At 43.9% G+C, this 22,152-nt stretch overlaps 2 protein-coding genes and 1 long non-coding RNA gene across 44 annotated transcripts; 1 reads left to right on the top strand and 2 right to left on the bottom strand.

The window, feature by feature from the left end:
- The first annotated feature begins 360 nt into the window (after positions 1 to 360).
- On the top strand, positions 361 to 13,957 carry LOC109779404 (uncharacterized). Of its 42 annotated transcripts, none has more exons than XR_012182699.1 (9): positions 361 to 764; positions 1,335 to 1,397; positions 1,998 to 2,082; positions 3,812 to 4,048; positions 4,166 to 4,240; positions 4,351 to 4,447; positions 5,112 to 5,300; positions 11,751 to 11,789; positions 11,892 to 13,957. XR_012182699.1 is itself a non-coding variant. In XM_045228062.2 (9 exons), the coding sequence occupies exons 4-8, from the start codon at positions 4,024 to 4,026 to the stop codon at positions 11,769 to 11,771; spliced, it is 696 nt and encodes a 231-aa protein (XP_045083997.1). In that variant the 5' UTR covers positions 361 to 764; positions 1,335 to 1,397; positions 1,998 to 2,082; positions 3,812 to 4,023; the 3' UTR covers positions 11,772 to 11,789; positions 11,892 to 13,957. The 42 variants fall into 42 exon arrangements, 8 of the variants coding, with proteins under 8 accessions (XP_045083997.1, XP_045083994.1, XP_045083993.1 ...); XR_012182694.1 differs by having other exon boundaries at positions 4,351 to 4,746; positions 5,112 to 5,290; XR_012182686.1 differs by having other exon boundaries at positions 4,351 to 4,736; positions 5,112 to 6,341; positions 11,892 to 12,715.
- Positions 548 to 4,557, bottom strand: LOC123493812 (uncharacterized). The gene is made up of 3 exons (XR_006663172.2): positions 4,338 to 4,557; positions 2,693 to 2,844; positions 548 to 834 (listed from the first exon to the last, which is right to left on the bottom strand). It is a non-coding gene; the product is annotated as an uncharacterized lncRNA (long non-coding RNA).
- Positions 5,811 to 12,428, bottom strand: LOC109779403 (uncharacterized). The gene is made up of 12 exons (XM_020338020.4): positions 11,856 to 12,428; positions 11,301 to 11,510; positions 10,928 to 11,200; positions 10,622 to 10,831; positions 9,758 to 10,015; positions 9,089 to 9,135; positions 8,390 to 8,546; positions 8,024 to 8,294; positions 7,711 to 7,933; positions 7,471 to 7,594; positions 6,314 to 6,526; positions 5,811 to 6,218 (listed from the first exon to the last, which is right to left on the bottom strand). Exons 1-12 carry the CDS (start codon positions 12,426 to 12,428, stop codon positions 5,811 to 5,813), a joined length of 2,967 nt encoding a protein of 988 aa, XP_020193609.1.
- Positions 13,958 to 22,152: the final 8,195 nt, after the last annotated feature.

Here is a 22,152-nt window from a genome sequence, read left to right as displayed (position 1 = left end):
GATTAACCGAACAATCTTTTGCTTTAATAATAAAAAACATTTACTCAACCAAAATTCAGATATATCGAATGTGTTTTTCACCAGTAAAAAAATTATCAACTTTTATAGATATTGTCTATACAAAAGACTTTTAAAACCATCAAATGATCATGACTATAAAAAAATGTATTATTCGAAGAATGTAAAAAGAAGATTTCTTTTGGTGTGGACAACGCCACGACGTCCACTGCCTGGTACTCCACTGCCCACATACATTTCTTCTCTGGATAGTTCCCCATCGCCGCCCACAATCTCCCCGTTCCCCATTCTCTCCTCCTCAGCAGGTTTGGATAAATAATTTAGGAAGGATATTCTCATACTGACACAATACAAGGACAAATATATGTGAAACCGGCGCTCCCTTGGCAGGCCGCCCCCTCCCCTTCGTCACCACCGCCGGCGCTCCTGGTCAGGCCGTCCCTCCCCTTCCTCACCAGCGCTGACGCTCCCTGGCAGGCCGCCCCTCCCATTCGAATCAGGTCGCGGAAGTGGCCGATGTGTCCCTCGAGCTCGGCATGCTCGCGCCAGCGCTTGACTCCGTTGGATGCGGACGCGGAGGCGCGGGACTCGCAGGCCCTACTCTACCCCGCTCCTTCGAATCTGCCCCAGAAGTGCTCGAGCTCGGCATGCTCGCCGAAGACGCCGGGCCCCTCCATCCTCCTGATGCCCTCGCCGTCGCCGCCATGAACATCTCCACCATCTCCGGCGCAATCGTCCGGGTCCAGGTAATCTCTCTTCGACCCCGCCATCTGCTCCTCCTCGTCAATTCGGCTAGTCGCCAGGTGCATCGGCTCACTGAGAAATCACATGAATGTTCATTTTCAAGACTCTGCATAATTTGCTCTGTTATAGTGTTTTGTTAGAAAAGCTTATTTAACTGAGTATTATTCTGTTCTAGATTGCTGCACCTTCTGGGTGTGAGTGGATCCAAGAGTTAACATGATGCAATATCTTTTTGAAAGATGATACATTATCTTCATAAAAGAAAGGAAGTTGGAGAATTTATTTTTGATGAAGAGGAATTCAGTGGCATTTGGTTCTCAAGAGCTTAAATGGAACAACAAATGCATGATTCTCATGCCTACACTAACTAATCAAGTAGCATATGCAAATTTTTAACCATACATTTGAATATAAAATATGGCAATTCTCTTTATAAAATGGACCAAGAATGAGTGTCGCATTTAATCTTTAGAAAGTGTGTTTTCTGTTAGAATGTCCCCTTTCAATAATATGAGAGATCATCTGCTTAGTTGTTGGTGATTGTATTGATGAAGCGGCCCTTAATGGTTCAGATTTCCCAAAGGAGAAGGAGGAGGTGCCGAAAGAGGATGGGAGCAACAAGTCTGAATCAAAGAGTATGATTTGTTGCGGATCTTCTATGGAATCCTGTTGCTAGTAACCAAGCATGCCTTCTCTTTAGTTCCTCTATGGAAGTAGCATCAAATTGGGATTTTGTTGATGATCTATAAAGCTTAATTGAGACAAAATTATCTCAGTTACCACTTCTGCAAATCATGATTGTTAGTTGGAGTCGATTAATACGATTTAGACACAATAAATTGCTTCTCTTTAGTTCCTCTATGGAAGTACCATCAAATTGGGATTTTGTTGATGATCTGTAAAGCTTAACTGAGACACAATTCTCTCAGTTACCACTTCTGCAAATCGTGATTGTTAGTTGGAGCCGATTAATATGATCTAGACACAATAAACCGCTTCTCATGAATATATGTGAACTCTTTTGACACTTTGTGGATATCTTTAGCCTCTCCGGTTAATATAACCAGTTCATTATTTTCTTAATGTTATTTGTATTTCACCTGGAGATTCATTCTTTCTTGTTCTTTGGAAATGACAAATAGATGTAGAGCGTGAGTGTTAGTAGTCTTGCAGCTTATGTTTAGTATGCAAGTTTTACTTGAAAGAAATGTTGATGGTTGTTTCTATGTTTTCAGTATAATCAATTTTCTTCACCCCACGGGAGAAGTTAGAAGATGTATTCTTGGGAGTTCCCAGCGACTTTGATGTATGTTGGAACAGGTATTCTCGCCCACTGTGGTTATCCAGCATGTTAGTCTGTTACATACTCCCTCTGTCCCAGAATATAAGGACGTTTTTGACACTATAATAGTGTGAAAAACGTTCTTATATTTTGGGACGGAGGGAGTAATTCATTGTAGTATCTACATGCCATTTCTTCTCATTGAAAACTCTATGGTATATTCTTTTCATTTTCTGAAAAAAAAATCATGTGAGCTTGTGTGCTAATAAAGCTCCGGGAACGACGTATGTTTAATAATTATAGTAGTAATAATACCTTTCAACTTCAGTCGAGGCGCCGCAAATCTCAAAGATTTCTTGCTGTTCTCATTACAAATATATCACATAGCTAACATAAGTTACTAAATATCCACTGACATTTTCAAAAAAACTTTACATGAAAGAAAAGGAACGTTGTTCGATGAGGACAGAAAATGATTCAAGTCTATCATGTGTACTCCCTCTGTAAAGAAATAAAAGATAGTTTAGATCATTAGTTTAGTGATCTAAACGATCTTATATTTCTTTACAGAGGGAGTATTTAGGAAAAAAGCAAATATTGCAGTAACTTTTTGTGATGAAGTAATATAAAAGAGGTTCTGGAACATACTCCATGGCTTCTTCTAAGCCTCGGTAGAAGCATGCTTGCTTGCATTTGGGATGAGATGCAAGGAAGAAAAAATGGCATTCAGAAAGTGCACCGCATGCTTCAACTGATTGAGAAAATCAGAAGCGCCTCAACTAACATCTGAAAAAGGTGTCCTGAAATAGAATCCCAGAGATAAAGCTATAAGCATAAATAACAAGCAAGGCAAAATCAAAAGAAATAAAAGTCTGTGCTGCACATAATTCTTTTACATTATAGAATTCCTATATATATTGCAAAGACATGAATCACATGATAAATGGTCAACATGGCAATATTGTTCAGTGGTCAAACAGTCCCAAATTGGTACATATTGGCCTTCCAGGTAATAGAAGAATAAGAAAGAGAACTTAGATAGACTTTTACGCAATGCTCATTTAACCAATACTTCTCTGTTGGGAAATGTTTCACCCTGAAATATAATGTAAGCGATCATTTTCATTGCAGAACTCTGTGTTCTAGTTCGATGAGGGATACAATAGTTAAATTTTGAAAACAAGCTATTGCAATTACGCCAGTGTTCATATTTTTTCTGAACTACTATTTTCTTCTACATACTTTATTTTAACAGTTGCTTTCACATACTTCCAGTTTGCAAATTCGGTATCACTAATGTATGATAGTACACACACAAACAAATAAACTAAACTTGGTTGTACTTGAATTTTGTGTTGTTGTCCCTCCTTTTTCATTTATCTAAGCTGCAATGGATTCCATTATAAACACTGAGGCAGTGTACAAAGCTACTCCCTCCGTCCCAAAATTCTTGTCTTAGATTTATCTACATACGGATGTATCTAGTCACGGTTTAGTGTTAGATACGTCCGTATCTAGACAAATTTAAGACAAGAATTTTGGGACAGAGGGAGTATCTCTGAAGCACTATGTAAAGCTGTCACATTGCTATTCCATTTCTGAAGAAGTGTATTTTCTACCACAACTTAGTTCTGTACTTTTTGTCAGAAAATATCCACCGGAGATTTTTCTTGATATCTACATAATAATACCTATCCTCTAATTGCTGGTGCTCTGTAGTGCGATTCAAATTTGGAGTAATACATCTTGCCCAGTTTTGCCATGTAGAAGCACACATTTAAGGTCAAGATCCCCACAAGATCAAAATGGTAGAAGGTCTGGCGTGCTGGCGCTGCTTTTGAGCGTGGCGCAGATGGGCTGGATCCTCAGCCACATCACCCTCATCGTCTGCGCCTACATCACCTATTATACCCCGTCCTCCTCTCCTACTGCTACCGCTGGCCGGAACCCGTCCACGGCAAACGGAACTACACTTGTACATGGACGCCGTCCGCTCCTGTCTTGGTAACAAATAATCCTCAAATTAACTTCTACTGGCATATATGGATGGACATTGGCAGCAGGCATACCTGTTGTTAGGCAGAATAAATGGGTCTCACAGTGTTGATCATGTCCATGCAGGACCTAGAGATGTAGCTATGTGTGGCATTGCACAGTACAAGATTCTCTATGCATCACAGTTGCCACGGGCATCATGTAAGCACAAGCAGTTTAACTATTTAAGCCTCTTTGGCTTCTGAAGATCTGTAAATATTTGTTCAGAAAAGTCATGGTACTGAAATGATTTCCTTGCCTTGAGAGTGCAGGTCCGTGGTGCCCAGCAACTGCCGCCATTAAAAGGGCCACGACGCAAACTGCAGCCAGGATGGGACGATGTGCCTGGTGCTGTGCAGCCTCGCCAAGGTCATCCTCTCGCAGTTGCTGGGCCTGGAGATCTGTTACCTTCGTCTCCATAGTCGCCGCCGTCATGTCCTTCACCTACTCCTTCATCGCCCTCTTCCGGGGTGCCAGACCTGCGCGTAAGGAGAGGCCAGTGGAGGCGTGCGTTGGTCGGCGGCCAAACGAAGGAGCGGCAGGCGGTGACCTGTGCGTAAGGAGAGGCCGGCCAGCAGAGGCGGGTGCGGAGGCCAACGCGGATCCGCCACCGCCGCCTCTCGCCTTGCCTCTTTTCGTCGTCGGCTCGTCGCCATCGGTGCGCAGAGGCAGGTGGCATGGGTCGCGGGGTAGTTGTTTTGAGCGAGCACGAGCAACGCAGCTCACAAATTAAGGGGATCTGATTGCGATCAGTTTCCTATTCTCATGCCTGATTGCGGACGTGGGACGGGCGGGCGGCAGAGTTTTCGTCCGCCAGCGGAAATTGCTAAGCGCACAGTTGGCTAACGATAGGGTAATTTGGACGGCTAGATGAAATTAAGTGATTTTGATCGTGAGGCTGTAATTGGTCGGGGATGTTGTGTGTAGGTCTGGTTGGGTGCGTTTAGCGATGAATATGTTTGCTTGTTTAATAGTAGTAGAGATAGAGAAGTAGAGATACGAAGTACTAATATATATAGAAAATTGTTTGCAGGAAATTTTGGGTGTACATCTGTACACCCATGACCCACAGTGGATCCGCCCCTGCTGTGAAGCTCCTCCTTATACTTTCGCCTGCATGAGTAGGCTTGGGGATATCCCAGTGAAGATGACGTCATTCCTGGTGTTCCAAACAGCCCACAGAACTAGAGTGATAATCTCCAAGAAAAAAAGGTACTTGGAGGTAAGATTTGTGATCATCTAGCTTCTCCTGAATGTTGCCAGAAATAGGATGTCAGTTTGGGTAAATGTGCTTCCATCAAGTTTGAGTAAATTGGCGATGGTAAAAATAGATGTCTCGGGAGTCGGGTCTCAAGAGCTCTTTGATCACATATGACACATGTAAAATCCTGGATGAAAAAGAAAAACCTTTCTCCGAAGCATTTCCTTGATGTTGAGCCTGTTATATAGAAATAACCAGAAAAAGATCTTGTGTCTTAGCAGACAACATGAGTTCCAAAGCCATGAAATTGCAGGAATGGTCTCAAATTCACCAAGCATCTTTTGATAAGCCCTTTTGTCCCGAAAAGAGGTTGCACAGCTCGAATTTTGTTCGGTGCACAAATTATGTTCTCTTTCGAGAAACGGTGTTGATGATTGCCTTGGAGATGCCATGTATTACATCCTAAGCACGTCGAACCCATCTCGGCAAACCAGGTTCCCAGAACTGCACACAATAAATACTTTGGGTTCCTTAGTCGACGGTGATGGGCAAAATAACAACCTTCAACGTCACCTTATCGGCTTCTTCTTTACCCGACTTCTTATTTAACATGTCTTCACTGATATCCTCGGCCGTGAGACCCTCACTCACGGCGGCACACCGCAAAATGAACAACTCGTCCTTGCACACCATAGCATGCGGTACCCTCTCATGTGGTTGCAGTGTTACCATGACATTGCACTTTGATCGTGGTGGCACAACACGTTTCTCCGGTTCAATGCAATACCGTAGTATGCCCATCATTTCAATATCGAAGGCAACGTAATCATCAGTTACGTTAGTTAGCTGAAGTGAGCATGGTATCTTCTTGTTTATCTCGAACGGGAAATTCAGCTCGAGCAAGTCAAACTCAAGTAGCTCCCACGGGTAAGCGCTTATCTGCATGAAAAGATTTGGCACTTCCATAAGTACTACTTTCTAAGCTAACAAGGTTATGCAGTAAATGAAAATTCTAGAGCATGCGACGAGCATACCTGGCCAGCTGGAGAGTTACCAACATTGGTAATGTGCTCCTTCGTACTTTCCATTGTATTAAGCATACTGACTATATCCGATATTTTAGGCCTCTTCTTTGGGGAGTCTGACAAGCACTTTAACGCTATTTCAATGCATTTACTTACCTGTTGGTATCCAAATGGTGGATAGTTCGCCGATTCATTCCATCTATACCTCCACCTTCTAAGTACCTATCATTTCACAAAAGCGATTTATAATCATCCCGTAAATATTTTTCCAAACAAAATACAAGTTTTGCACAAGCAACCCAAGAACATCAACACGATTTCAAGAAAAGAAAAATAGCATCAACTGGATCTCAAATATTGAGATAATCCCTATGTAAATTTCACAAAACAAGAACTTTCGAGATTTTTCTATGAAAAGAATTTATTAATATCAAGGAGAATCAATTGCACCATACCTCTGCACGAACACGATCTAGCTATTCAAGATATCAATGATGCACACAGTCAAATTAAAGAAGAAAAATGAGTGGCTGACACTGTGACACATGAGCCACAACAATTAATAATGGTAATCGCAGGGAACGCCTCCACTTTACCAATATAACTTGTTGCAGAGCTAGTTATACTTATTTCAGTACAGGCGTATAACATTGTTGGGAATTTGATTAGTACATTAATAATAGAATTTCGTGGCTATGGACTCTATTACAGTTTATTTTTTGTTGTACGCAGTCGCTTCGTACGTGGTCTATGCTACACCGAACAGAGTACTAGCCATTGTTAAAGGCGGTGTGTATGCGGTTAGAGCAGGTGACTAGTGAGATTTTTTGCCCAACATGGATGACAAAATAATTTCCAGACCGGTCCACCACCTCCTTCAACATAGGCATAGTGTCAGTCCTTGGACTTTACTGTTGCCGATATGTTGCTTTTTTATCATCTTTTGTCACAGTTGATGTTTGACTATGTGCATCTTAGTTATGCAGAAGTGAGTGTTGCTCATCGTGCTTTGTATCCACGTGATGCTACATTTTAAGTTGATATAAAATCGTCTTTTATCAAAAATATGAACACAGCAAGATGTGGGTTCCATTAAGATTCTATGCAAAGTATTTGGAAAAGAAAATAACATAACAAACTTAAACTATGAGTTGAATAATTCTTACATTTTGAATATGAGGTTCATCCTTACATCCAGTCACGAGCTCTGTGATTATAACGCCCAGACTGTATATGTCTGACCTGGTTGACACCTCACCACGAGCTATGAATTCCGGAGCACAATATCCACTGCATGAAAGCACAATGTTCAATTATATTATCTATCTATGGTGTTGGATGAAGTGAAAACGTTTTAATTGGGTGCACATGAGACAGAGAATTGAGTTCTCTGCATGCAGGCTTACCGTGATCCTGTGGGGTCACTAGTGACAGCGTGTGTTGCTCCATCAAGGAGTTTTGATATACCAAAATCTGTAATTTTTGGTATCATAAGATCATCAAGCAGTATATTCTCAGGTTTCATGTCCCTATGAACAATACCCTTTTCTGTGTGAAGATAAACCAAACCATCACATATTCCTCGAATTATCTGGTAGCGCGTATGCCATTCAAGTCCCCTTAGTTCGTCTACATAAGTTAGAAACAGTAAAACTGAGGAAATGCAAAGGTAAATCAAATAAGGAATGGAACTTCATCACACCACATGCATTGTCGTACCAGTAAGATATCTGTCAAGGCTTCCATTTTTTATATACTCGAAACAGAGTAATCTTTCCCTCATTTCGGCAAAAACATACTTCCAAGGTTCTCCTGATTCTGAATGTTTCATCGCTTTATTCTCTGTATTAGCACAGTAGCCCAGAAGCCGTACTATATTTTTGTGTTTTACACTGATTAGAAAAGTAATCTCACGATTAAATGCTTCATCGTTGAATGTATGGCAGCTTAAAATCCTTTTAACAGCAACACTCCTGTTTTGAAGATCGCCCTGTTTAACTTGTCTTGTTGGCACAATCAAGAGAGAGTAAGTTCAGCTCTGCTGTGAAAAAGCCTTTACGATTGGGGATTTTAGAATTTACTTACCTTGTAAACGATTCCGAATCCACCACGGCCAATTTGTCGCTTATCATTGAAATCCTCAGTGATGTCTTTTAAAAGTGCTAACGGCAGATTAGTCGGCTCCGCGCTTTGGTCAAGTACTATATGCTCCAGGTCATTTGATGCTGATTCTATCTCCACCCTGATTACAGCATCCACTTCCATATTCAGACCATACAGAAATTAAGTTGCTTTCTAAACGCATAATGTTCAGTGATATAGGGTAATCACTGAACATACTTGACTGTCGGTTGGAATGATTTTCTATTGTAAATCCTCCATCTCCTTCACAGCGTGGGCTGGGCTTAAAAGCCTTTTTCTCTAATAAACTATGCTTTTCATCATGTATGTTCACTATGGGTTGAAATCGAGAGAGTACTCCAGGATCTAGTATACATTGCTCTTGCATAACCTTTTCAACAAAATGCATTGGGTGAAATCATGATTCAAGCCAGGAGGGGATTGATGAAATTCTACTACTCCCTCCAATCCATAGTAAGTGTCGTGGTTTTAGTTCAAATTTGAACTAAAACCATGACACTTATTATGGATCGAAGGGAATACTTGTAAGAGAAGAAATGTGACTTCTATGGCCTATCAGTTGTCCCGGAATTAGCGTGCACTTGCATCAACCATTGTTAGCACATACACGCAGCAGAGAATAGACACGAGAGCCAGTCTTACCTTTCTCTGTAAGCCATACTACGTGAAATCCCAAAGCCTCCTTCCTCCTACATAGAAAGAGATGTTCGGTAATTATTTCTTGCTAATTCTCTGTAGCATGAGACAGCCTACCATATCAATCTTATCTTTAACATCTGAATAAATAAAGAATAATTCACTTCATCATAAATACCTATATACCACTATTTTCGAACTAAAATTTCTACGTACCAAACTATCGTTTCATCATGACTGTTAATTTGCTCACAAGACCGACCGCTTCGCCTCAATGTAAGGCTCCTACAGTTCTAATAAAATTTGGGCTTCTCAAGATTTAATCTGGATTTTCTCAACAAAAAATAGAACTCAATCTGGACATCTGAATATCACTGTTTGGGCAGAAAACAAGGGCCTGCTATTTATGCAGCAACAACTGTCTGTAGACAGAAAAAAGTCTATCTAATGAAAGTGGTGTATATATAGTGAATAATGGATGTATAAGGATCAAGGAGTTAGCTTCTTATCTTATTCAGTGATATAGCAGGAAATTTCAAAAAGGGGGTAAGCCGACATGCACATCTAGTTTTCTCGGTCTGATGACCAAAATGTAGTACGGACCAAGTGTTCCAGCAACTTCAATCCAAAACTCTGATGGCAATTGCAAAGAATTCAGAGGAAGTAAATTGGTACCTTCTCTTTGCATGTCTCCCTCTCTGGGCTAAAATAGACACCAATTGCGTCAATCACGTCTGCAGCATTGACAAAGAAGCCAACTATACTACCATTGCTATGTGAACTTCGGAAACGAGTTCCCCCTCCTTTTCCGTATGGTCCATAGCCACCCGTGTTGGTGACAAAGTAAAGTGATGTTACAACATCTGAATATCCGGAGTTCCAACCAAGTGTTCCAGAAACTTCAGTCAAAAACTCTGACCGCCCAAGAATAATCTACAGGTGAAGAAAGTTCATTACCATCCTAGCTATTTGTATAAAGTGATAGTTAAGAACACTGACACACACGTATGCTGCCTTTTCTTGATATGAACCTTGTTTAACTCGAGTTGAATGCAATACATCACACCCACACTAAAATTCTAGTCATATGGTTCAACTCAAATCATAGCACCAGAAGTTCCACAAGGGCTGGAAGTTCGTTAAACCATATATACTACTACTTCCGTTTCAAAAGTGATTACATCCTACAAAGGAATTGAACTTTTGTTTTTGCGGGGAGAAAGCAATGGAACTTAATTGTCTCACTTTGGCCACAATATAAAAGGATGGAGTATTTACATTGCTACTGAGGTAAAAACAACATTACTATATTTTTCAATGTCAAGTACTTTATAATGCCGTAAGTTAACTACCTCTGCTTTAGTATAACATGTAATAGTCAATGTTGCATGCTGAAGACTGTACTCAGTAAAAAATGTCATCGACTTTGGAACCCAAGGATTACCCTTCAGCCATTATAGATAGTGGGAGAACTGATTCATACATACAAAACCCAAAGGAAAGTGCAACTGAGAAAGTTATTAGTAAGAATGTGCTCACCGTGTCAACTTTCCCGTCGAATGACTCACCCAGCCCACCCCATGGACCAGCGGTCTGCGGTTGTCCATCCCAGTCAATGTATGTAAACGTAAGTGAACTGATTACAGTACTATTACGAACTACCACACTTAACAGACGACGAGGTAACACATTCACGTCATTAGGCCTCCCTGAATCACCACCCCATGGCCCAATTTTTGTAACCGAGTCCTGAGTGCAATCCGGTTAATGAAACGTCAGAAGATTGACATTGTGAAAAGAAGAGAAAAAACAGACAAACGAAATTCATTTGAAGCTATTTGGCACCTGTCCTTTCATTGGTTCCCAGAGTTTACTCTCAGAGTTCACATAAAGACCAATTGACTCAACCACCCACTCAGCATGGGCGAAGAAGCCAACGATGCTGCCATTGCTCATCACTGGACTCTGAAAAGGAATTCCTACTCCTCCTCCAAAGGGTCCATACCGACGAGCAGTGGTGATAAACATGACAGATGTTATAACGTTGGAAGAATATTGGGCAGAGAAGGCAATTGTTCCAGAAACTTTAGTCAGGAACTCCGAGGGTCCTAGTTGAATCTACAAGAGGAGAAAATATGATTACCAGCCTAGCTATATGTACACGGAGGTACTATAGATTTCTTCCATGAAAGCAGAACTTGAGTTTACATTTACACACCGTATCGAAGCTGCCATAAGAGAAGTCTTTACAACCCCCCGATGGACCTGCATGGTGCTGCTTTCCATAGTTATCGCTGTACGAAAATGCAAGTGAATATATGACCTCTCCACTACGGATTGTGATACTATTCAGACGCAGAGGTGACACCTTGATGTCATTAAAGTTGCCTCTGTTTCCACCCCATGGCCCTATCTTCGTAATATATGCCTAAGGAAACACATTAGTGAAGCATAACATTACAAGGAGAAGTGAAAATTAAGTCTTAAGTGAATACAAGGAGTAAATCATGCATGTTTTCATTGATTTTAACTAAGTATATTCTACTTTTCAATCTGATTGGTTGGATATTTGGTAAAAAACTTCATGATTGATAAATATGCACTTATGCAGAGCTCAACATAGCGTTAAGTTTCGGCTAATTAACACAACTGTCTTTTTTGATGTCAGGGCTCTGCACCTAATCATTAAGATTAAGATAGGCAAAAGGTAAAACAAGAGTGTTTTTATGTACAAAAGAGAAAGAGAAAACCATGTCAAAAGCAGTAACCTCACCTTATCTAGTATCTCCTCTACACTATCACCTTCTAGGTTTACGTCGGGACATGCGAACCCATCGCTCCCGACGGAGAGGAGGTTGAAGCCTCGGTGGTGCGGGGGCGGCAGGACCACGTCGGGGCCGCGGCGGCGCCGCCAGTCGATGAAGAACCTCCCCCTGGCGGCCTCCCCGACTCCGCGTTTGAACGAGACGATGTCGCCGGCCTCGAGGCGCGTCTCCTTGACGAAGCGGCTCCACCCCTTGGTCATCACGTAGCTCTGGCTGCTGTTCCAGTAGGAGTAGCGGAAGCGCCATGGCTTCCCTGCGCTGTCCTCGAAGTCTAGCAGGAGGCCGTTGTCGTTGGAGGAGGCGTCCAGCGGGAAGTACTTCTCCGCGTGCTGCTTCGGTATCACCAGCCGGTTCAGCTTGCCCGTGTCGCTCGGCGTGACCACCTTGTCGAACATGCACTCCTTCTCCACCTCCGCCGCCGCGGCTTCCTCAGCCTGATGATCAGCTGGCAGCGGCGGCGGCGGCGGCGGCCAAGGGCGGCCACCAGCCGCCGTGGAGGCCGTGATTGCGGTGAACTCCATGTGCGCTAGTCTAGAGATCCACACCACCGATCGAGAGGTTTCTCCTTGACCTTTGACCAGCCCGATAGCTAGCTCGTGCTCCCCTGCTCCTAGTGTTGCGCTGTCACTGTTGTTTATTATAAAAATAGGGTATTGGGAAGTAGTGCTGGTCCTAGCGCATCGCCGGAACGTCTGACTTGAGATTCGTCCCCCCACGTGAGAGAACCATTTTGATAGAGCTTATTTGGAACACAGATGTTGACATCAGATTTTGGCACACTCAAGAACTTAATTAATATGGCCTCAAATGAAGAAATGATCTACATAAAAAAGTTTCATATTGTCGATATAAACATCTTTGAAGTTTGGGCCATCGCCATTCGATCTCATCTCGAAGGCTGAAGTTGTGTTTGAAATACTGAGATTTTGTATTCAGAATACTATTCGGCTGATTACGCCGCCAAGACTGCCTTGTATGGAAAAATAATCTACAAGGATTATCTTCGTCTCGTCGAATCGATCGATTTTGATATAAAAATCGTTCTAATCCGAGTAAGTATGCAAAAGTTAGAGCCATCCGAATGCAGCTCTGTCACGAGCCAAAAGTGGCGCGCCCCACCACACCCTGTCTGATGGGTAGCGCGAATAATAGCCTGTTTTGCGCGAGCGATTTGGCCCTTAACATGACCTCTGATCAAAAAGCGTTCAACATGAAAGTTGTTCGCCTCGTCGAAACGGTCAAGATTGCTTTTGGGCTCGTTTCCATCCGAGGTCGTTTACCACCTCAAAAGTTACCCGCAAGGTCCATCTAGTTTAAACCGAACAGTTTTGGAAAGTTCGGACAAAACCAATCCGAATTTGACTAGGGTTTTGGACGTGAATCCAAGCCTTTTCCTTGCACGGGAAGTCCAGCCGCCTCTTATATACTTAAGGGGTGACGGCCGATTGAACAACACACAATCGATCAAATCATCTAGCACTTTTTATCTTTTATCTTTCTCCTTAACCCTAGTTCTTTTTTTTCCTTGTTCTTCGTCTGTTCTTCTTGTTGTAGGGCGGCGAACCTCGAGGCCCTAGGGGCGATCAGGTCGACCTAGGGCAGCCCATAGCCGCCGCGCGCCCTGACGGGGTCCCTCCCGGGTGCGTGGGGTTTCGGGTCCTCAAAAGCACCTGCCGGATTGCTTGCGTACCGCGCTTCCGGCGGGTCTCCTTCGACATGAGCTGCGGTGCATCACCCCCGACGTCGAGGGTACACGGTGACGTGTTCGTGTGCGAACACACTTTTTGGCGACTCCGCTGGGGACGAAGCTTTGAACGGTCTCTGGCCCGTTCTTGCTAGGAAGAGATCGTCATCTAGGGTTTGACATCTACGAAGGTAATATGAATACCCAATTCACTTATGTAGATGCAAATAATGCATATGGTGTTGCTAGATCGTCTAATGAGCATAATGTATCGGCTAGCCCTAGTTTTATCAATCATGTATCTAATTATGTGCAACAGCCGATTTAGAATAATTTTCATGCTTCAACTTCATATAATTTCAGCAACATGCAACATATGTATCCGAACTCCCATGCATCGGCAACCCCACAAATCTATATGCCGATGAACAACATGATGAGTTCGGTTAATCAAGTTGAGACACCCCATGTAGGAACTTCCAATAGGATGCAACAAAGTGTTTCAACTTTTTATTCATCGGCAAATAACTTGCAGTTTGTTAATCCAAACGTGCCGGTGGATAGGGGAATTGGCCATGCTGCTACTAGTTATTCGGCCAATTACCCTCAAACATCATATGCTACACCTCATGCTACTAATTTTCTGGCACCATACGCAACTATTGATGTCCATAATTCGGCTCCGCACCTTCATGGTCATGGCCGAATAAGTGAAACTTCTACAGGAGCACAAATGCCTTCACCTACTACCGTGGCATATCATGTCCCCCAACACAATTACAGAATTTCGGTGACATATCGTTACCGAAAGAGTCTAAAAGTGTCGGGGGGCAATTCTATCCAGATTGGGTCATTAAGAAAAATCTTACGTCTTTTTGGGACGAATACAATGTTGTTCTACATGAATTAATAAAAGAGGGAAGGCCTATTAATTCTACCGCAATCCAAGCTAGATTATGCCAAAAAGAGAAAGCATTGGGTGTTGATAGAATTGTCAAAAAAGGTGGTGATTCGGATAACAAATTTGATTCGGCTATTGAAAAGACCGAATCAAATATTACGTATGCCGAATCTTTTCTAGAAAAACAGGACGACAAGGTGTTGGGGAGCTATTCGAAAAAGGAACAACATATCGTTCAAGTAACACAACCATCATGCTCTCCCGACGTGTTTGAAAAGGTATGTCTAGCAAGTGATTTACCTATCTTTCGATTTGGTCGCAACTTTCTTGTTGATGCTTCTATAAGAAAAATTCTCATAAGTAATTTTAAAAGACCAAGTTTATAAATACCGATAGTGACCTATTATTAGCAATAAAACTATTATAGAGCATATCGGTCAACCTATTGCGCCATTTATAAATACCGATAGTGACCTATTATTGCAGACAAAGTTTTCCCCATTGCTTTATCAAAATTTCATATCTAATTGGGTAGCTTTGCTTGTTTCATACTTGGCTTGCACTTGGTCTCAATTGAGACATGTGTATTCTCACTATTTTCGTTTCAGTAATTTAAAGCCAAGGTCAAATTCTTTTGAGAAATCCGATGCTAATATAATATCTTATCCAAATACATCGGAGATAGGGTGCAAAACACAATGCATAGCCGAATGGGGTTATTCCAAATTTGAACCATTCGTTTGCTTAACTCCAAAGCCGTTTGCACACCAAGATCGGCTAGAAAACAAGAATTATACCTTCAATTCAAGCATGTGTGATCAAATATTTGATTTGTTGCTGAAAAATAATTACATTAGATTTCTTGATCACCATGTGAAGCCATCAATCCAAGGACGAATGTATTGCAAGTTGCATGATTCGTCCAAGCATAATTTTGAGGATTGCAACATGTTTCGTCAAATAGTTAAATCAGCCATTGATAAAGGACGATTAAAATTTGTTGAAACACCAAGGGATGACCAGTCTATTCCAATTGGTCCTAATGGAAAAAAGTTTTTGAATCGGCTGCTTCAAGACGATTTCTTTAAAGATGAGAAGGTAAAAATTATAGATGATGGGATCAAGCTTTCAAGTAAAGAAGTTGTTCAAGAGCACAATGAAAATATTCTTGAAGGCATGAGTTCTATCGAAGATACAATGAAGACGCCAAGGACTGGGGGACAACAAAGCAATCCAAAGGACGATGCAAGCAAAACAAAAGGAGATAAAGGCCGCAATAAGCACAAGCATAAGAAATCCAAGGTCACTTTTGCACAGTTATTAGATAAACATCAAAAGAAAAGTGAAGAGAATGGTGCTTATCGACCGAGTAATGCAAAAGCATCGAGATCACCCCCTAGGCGCAAATCCAAGGATCGGTATTGGCAAGAAAAGAATTTTAATGCAATGTGTTCATATCCTTATTTTTGGTCGACAATGCCGGTGCCGTGGATGCCTCCCTATGCTCATGTAGATCGACATTCATCATGGGACAGGTATGATACAATGGCACGTTCTCCATCATATTTTAGACCATCTCACCATTATTATGCAGCTTCAAGAAGATCAATGTTCAGTGAGCTGTCATATGTTCAAGTCCGTTTCAATAAGAAAGAATCGGTCCGGAGCTCAAGAAAGAAGGAAAAGGTGATCAAACAAGTATATCGAGTTAAAAAAGATGGTCGCAAGAGTGCCAATTCAGATTTTATCTTAAAGGATAAAGAGCCAATTAAAGTGTTAACATTGGCTACTAAAGGCAATGAGATGAAGCAATCAATTGTCGAGAATCAAAGTGCTAAATCCGAAAAAAAGAAGTTGAAAGTGCACAAGGTAAAACAAGAATTGTCATTAGTTCAAACAAAATCACATACGGGGCGCTCACTCGGCTTATCGTATTGGCAAAAAAAAAAATTACAAAAACTTAGTGCACAAGAGCTCGAAAAGAGAAACATGGCATGGGTTCCCAAAGGAAATAATCAAAACAAGAGTGATGTGCAAGGTTCCATTGCAAGAAGTGCGACAAAGGTAAAGAAGGAAAAGAGTGAAAATTATGAACAACCAAGCCGAAGGTTTCAACGTCTTCGGTGCACACATTATCCACATTCTCCAACTATGCCATCGATGCCAATGACATGGAACTCATCCTCAGGTATGATTGGTTACCCTCCATGGACTTATTTTGATCCATGGACGCAATATAACTTCTTACAACATGCAAGGGTTTTACCTCATCACCATACATTCGATTAGCTGTATTTTGTTGCTAATCAAAGTGGCCGATATATAACTATCGCCCTAAACAAAGACATGGCCGATATATAATTATCGCCCTAAGCACATATAAATGGACGATGGAGTGTTGACATCGTCCTTAAAACAAACTCTGGGCAAATTATTTTTCGGCATCCAAGTTTTGCCGAAAAACAGGGGGGCATGTGTTGACACCAGATTTTGGCACGGTCAAGAACTTAATTAATATGGCCTCAAATGGAGAAGTGATCTACATAAAAAAGTTTCATATTGTCGATATGAACATCTTTGAAGTTTGGGACATCGCCATTCGATCTCATCTCGAAGGCTGAAGTTGTGTTTGAAATACTGAGATTTTGTATTCAGAATACTATTCGGTTGATTACGCCGCCAAGACTGCCTCGTATGGAAAAATAATCTACACGGTTTATCTTCGTCTCGTCGAATCGATCGATTTTGATATAAAAACCGTTCCAATTAGAGTACGTATGCAAAAGTTAGAGCCATCCGAATGCAGCTCTGTCACGAGCCAAAAGTGGCGCGCCCCACCAGACACCCTGTCTGATGGGTAGCGCGAATAATAGCCTGTTTTGCGCGAGCGATTTGGCCCTCAACATGACCTCTGATCAAAAAGCGTTCAACATGAAAGTTGTTCGTCTCGTCGAAACGGTGAAGATTGCTTTTGGGCTCGTTTTCATCTGAGGTCGTTTACCACCTCAAAAGTTACCCGCAAGGTCCAGCCAGTTTAAACCGAACAGTTTTGGAAAGTTCGGACAAAACCAATCCGAATTTGACTAGGGTTTTGGACGTGAATCCAAGCCTTTTCCTTGCACGGAAAGTCCAGCCGCCTCTTATATACTTAAGGGGTGACGGCCGATTGAACAACACACAATCGATCAAATCATCTACCACTTTTTATCTTTTATCTTTCTCCTTAACCCTAGTTCATCTTCTTCCTTGTTCTTCGTCTGTTCTTCTTGTTGCAGGGCGGCGAACCTCGAGGCCCTAGGGGCGATCAGGTCGACCTAGGGCAGCCCGTAGCCGCCGCGCGCCCTGATGGGGTCCCTCCCGGGTGCGTGGGGTTTCGGGTCCTCAAAAGCACCCGCCGGATTGCTTGCGTACCGCGCTTCCGGCGGGTCTCCTTCGACGTGAGCTGCGGTGCATCACCCCCGGCGTCGAGGGTACACGGTGACGTGTTCGTGTGCGAACAATAGATCAATGTATTTCCAGTGTGCCTAGCTCGCACATAACCCTACACGCTGTTTGCACACGGAGTGGCAGACGCCCGTTGGACCATGGTGACCATGGCGTGCCTTCGTGTTGTCGCCGGCGGTGAAGCTGTGTCTCACCCGGACGCCGATCGGGCCGCACGGCTCGCCAACAGACCCCCACACACACGCATGCCTACGGTGTATACTTGCACGATCACCCCGTGCACCACACAACACGCACGCACACACAAACACCCACAGCCCCGACGCGCCCGACCTGGTCAGCTCGCGCCCATACATGCGCTGGTCGCGTCCGGTGCATCGCCGCGGCTTATTCGCCCAACATAGCTCCCCTTCATACTCCTCCTCGTGCATCCGTGCTCCTGTCCGAGCTCGCCCGATCGCGGACGTGGCCGCGCCGCCGTCTTCCACGCGCCGGAGTTTGTCCAGCAGGACCACAGTGCCCCGATGTTCTGTTTGGACCAACAGATCGATGCCGCGGAGCTCCAACGCAGCCGCCCGCTTCAACTTCTTCCTCAGAGGCCACCGGTCCTCCTCGACAAATTCGCCGCCGTCCGCCGCTCGATTTGCCCGTCCCCGACAAGATCATTCGCACCCTTCCCCGGAGTGAGTCCTCCTCTCGCTCCCGGCCCCCTCCTATTTTACTCCCGCCGTAGCCGCCGCCTCGAGCTCGCCCGAAGCTCCGTGCGCCCGCCCCGCGTACTGATGCGCAACAGCTGCTTCTCCGCGACCTCGCCCCATGCCGCCACTGCGTACCGCCGCCGCGCGCTGCACCCGTGCTCGCATGGCCACGCGCCACCCGCGCACTGCGCCCTCCAGCACTGTTGGAACCGCAGCCCTCCTACCTCTCCTCTCACTCGAACGGAGGTGGAAGAAGAAGAACCGTGGACACAAGATTTTCTGACCGGTGACGAACACCGCCATGGGCGCTCAAACGCCCCAATCTTTTTTCCTTTACAATCGCTATATGGCTTACAAACTGAAGGCGCACACACGCACTCAACAAACTCAGGGCCGGGGTTTTTTATACCTACGCGTGCGCACGTACACACCGCATCCCACCTCCCCACGCTAGCTTAGTGCTCACGATCCGCCCGGCCACGCGCGCACGACGCGCCGATAGCGTACTGCCGCTAACAGCCTACATGCATGCGTGTTACACACCATGACGGCCCACACATGCATTGACGCCCGGCTAAGTAGCTAGCTAACTCACGCGACGCACACAACTGACCGGAAAACAAAGCCAAGTCACGATTACTCCTAATAAACTCTCCCTAATCTTAACTTGCCTTCTCGCTGCACCATCACATGAGACATGGCGGTGCGTGTGTGTGCCTCCAGTTTGTAAGCCATGTAGCTATTGTAAAGAAAAAAAAATTAGGATGTTTGGCCCATGACGGCGTTCATCGCCGGCCAGAAAATCTTGTGTCCACTGTTCTTCTTCTTCCACCTCCGTTTGAGTGAGAGGAGGTAGCTAGAGGACTGCGGTTCCAACAATTGGCATCAGAGCCAAGTCACGATTACTCCTAACAAGCACCGCCACGCACGCGCCCGCTCGCCCCCTGCTTCAGCTACTCTGCACAACCTCCGCTGCCGCGCCCTCCCCGGTTCCCTTTTGCGCTCGCCGCCAACGCCTGCTCGCACCGCCCCTGCCGACGCGCCCGCCCATCGCGGTCAGGCCTCGCCCGCGCGCGCGTGGCCGCGCCCCCGTTCGGTCGATGCTGCTCTCTGCTCGTCCGCCCATACCTGGTGCACCCCTGCTCGCCCCGACCGCCCGCGCGCCCGGCTGCGCGGTGCTGCGCCCGGCCACGCCCGTGCCCCGCCACTGCTCGTAGAGGCCACCCCGCCGGAGCTCCGCCTAGTGCTGCTGCCACCGCTGCTTCTGCATCGCTGCTAGCCGCCCTCGCCCGCGCTGATCTCTGCCCGCTCGCTCGCGCTCGCCGCATCGCCCAGCCGCCCCTGACCTCGCTCGCGACCACTACCCGCCGCCGTTGGCTGCCGCTCGCCCGGCCGCGCCCGCCCCCGACCGGCGGCCCCTGCTGCCTACTCGAGTCCCTGAGCTCGCCCACGCGCGCCCGCGACCCCTGGCCTCTCCGGCCCGCGCCGCCCTCTCCCGGCCGAGCCCCGCCGTGGCTCGCCGATGGCCGTGCTGCTCCTTCTGCCTGTGTGCGCGTGCGTACTGTGTGTGTGTGTGTTAGGTTAGTCTGCATGGAAGCATATTATCTAAAAAATGAAGGAAGCACGCCACCTGATAGTGCTGCGATTTACTACTGATTATGAAGCACGGCTGTAGTGTTGGAAGCATGACTTCCGTATAACGGAAATAAACATATGAAGCATGGTTTGCAATGCTTGAAGCAGAAATATTGATGGTTTATTGAGGGAAATCAATGGCCGTGCGTGCTTCATGGAGCAGTTTTCATTTAGCACCATACGAATGAAGGAAATATAGGGTTCAAATTTTCATTATAGAAAGGGATGGAACACTTCCGAAGGAAGAGAATTAAACCACCATATGAACCTTTTTATTGCGGGAACACCATATAAATCTATTATGAGGGCCACCTATTGAATTTCTTTGAAAAACATGATAGTACTTTAAAGCGCTTGTTGGAAGACAACCCAATAGTTATCTTAAATTTTTGCCTTTATTTCTGTTTGGGTATGATGACATGATTATTACTACTGTAATTATTATGTTTTTATCTTTTAGTTCGTGCTTGTGCCAAGTAATGTCTTTAGGATGATTAGGTGATAGCTCAATTGATTCTATGCAAAAACAAAAACTTTTGCGCCCAGTGCAGAAATTTCTCTATTTTACTAGAACACGATTTTGATCTGAAATATGCACACAATATTGAGATACAAATTGTCTACGTTGTACTAATTTTTCGGAATTGTTTGTGCCACAGAAGTACGGTTTTAGTTCAGATCATTACAGACTGTTCTACTTTAGAAAGATTCTATTTTTATTGCATAGTGTGCATGTTTTAATGATGCTATGGATTATATCGAGGGGTATAAGTCATGGAGAAGTCAGAGTATAGTAGGTATTATGCAATAATAATTATGAATGAGTTTATAACAATACCTAAGTTTATGGTTTACCGATTATACTAACGGATCTCACGAAGCTTTTGTTGAGTTTTGTGTGCTGAAGTTTTCAGGTTTTGGGTGAATTTACGATGGACAACGGAATAAGGACTAGCAAGACCCTAAACTTGGGGATTTCCAAGGCACCCCAAGATAATATTCAAGGAAGACACAAGCTTCTAAGCTTGGGGATGTCCCGGGATGGCATCCCCTCTATTGTCCATAACTCATCGATATGATTACTCGGAGCTACACTTTTATTCATCACATGATATGAATTTTACTTGGAGCGTCTTGTGGTATAGTTTTATTTTGTTTGTTAGTTTTCCACAATCATTGTTTCTAGACACACCTTTTGAGAGAGACACACATTCATCATATTTGTTAGAATACTCTATGTGCTTCACTTATATCTTTTGAGCTTGGCAGTTGCTCATGTGCTTCACTTAAATCTTTAGAGCATAGTGGTAGGTATATTTTAAAGAAATCATTAGTACTCTCGAGATTCACTTAAATCTTTTTGAGACTCGAGAGTCCCTTAAATAAGAAGTGGTAATGTGCACAGGATGTGAGACTATTCTAAAAATGATAGGTATATCAGAGTGATATTATAAAAACTTTCATGTAGATCAATTATATGAAACGTGTGACTTAATTACATTGATGAAATAATATGAAAGGGTATTGATTCATGATCATTACTTAGTAAAGGTACTGCTATTAAAGCTTGTTATGTATTACTCATTTGAGTGTCCGACATGGCATGACGGGGATGTTGGAGCTTTTTTATTCCTCTATGAAATCATTTGTGTTGTTCAAGTTGGGGCACACGATGGTTAATTAACTCCTACCAACCTCCTCCCTAGTGTCATGCGAGTAATACTTTGCTTCGAGGGCTAATAAAACTTTCACAATAAATATATGAGTTCTTTATGACTAAGTGAGTTCATGGACTAATACGACACTCCCACCTATCCAAATTTTGCTAGCCTCCCCGGTACCCTGTATTGCCCTTTTTCGCCTCGAGATTTGGTGCAAACTTC

The sequence above is a fragment of the Aegilops tauschii genome, chromosome 4, assembly GCF_002575655.3.
Source record: "Aegilops tauschii subsp. strangulata cultivar AL8/78 chromosome 4, Aet v6.0, whole genome shotgun sequence".
Classification (NCBI taxonomy): domain Eukaryota; kingdom Viridiplantae; phylum Streptophyta; class Magnoliopsida; order Poales; family Poaceae; genus Aegilops; species Aegilops tauschii.
The sequence above is the reverse complement of the archived record's forward strand: the minus strand, read 5'-3'. Positions and strand labels throughout refer to the sequence as shown.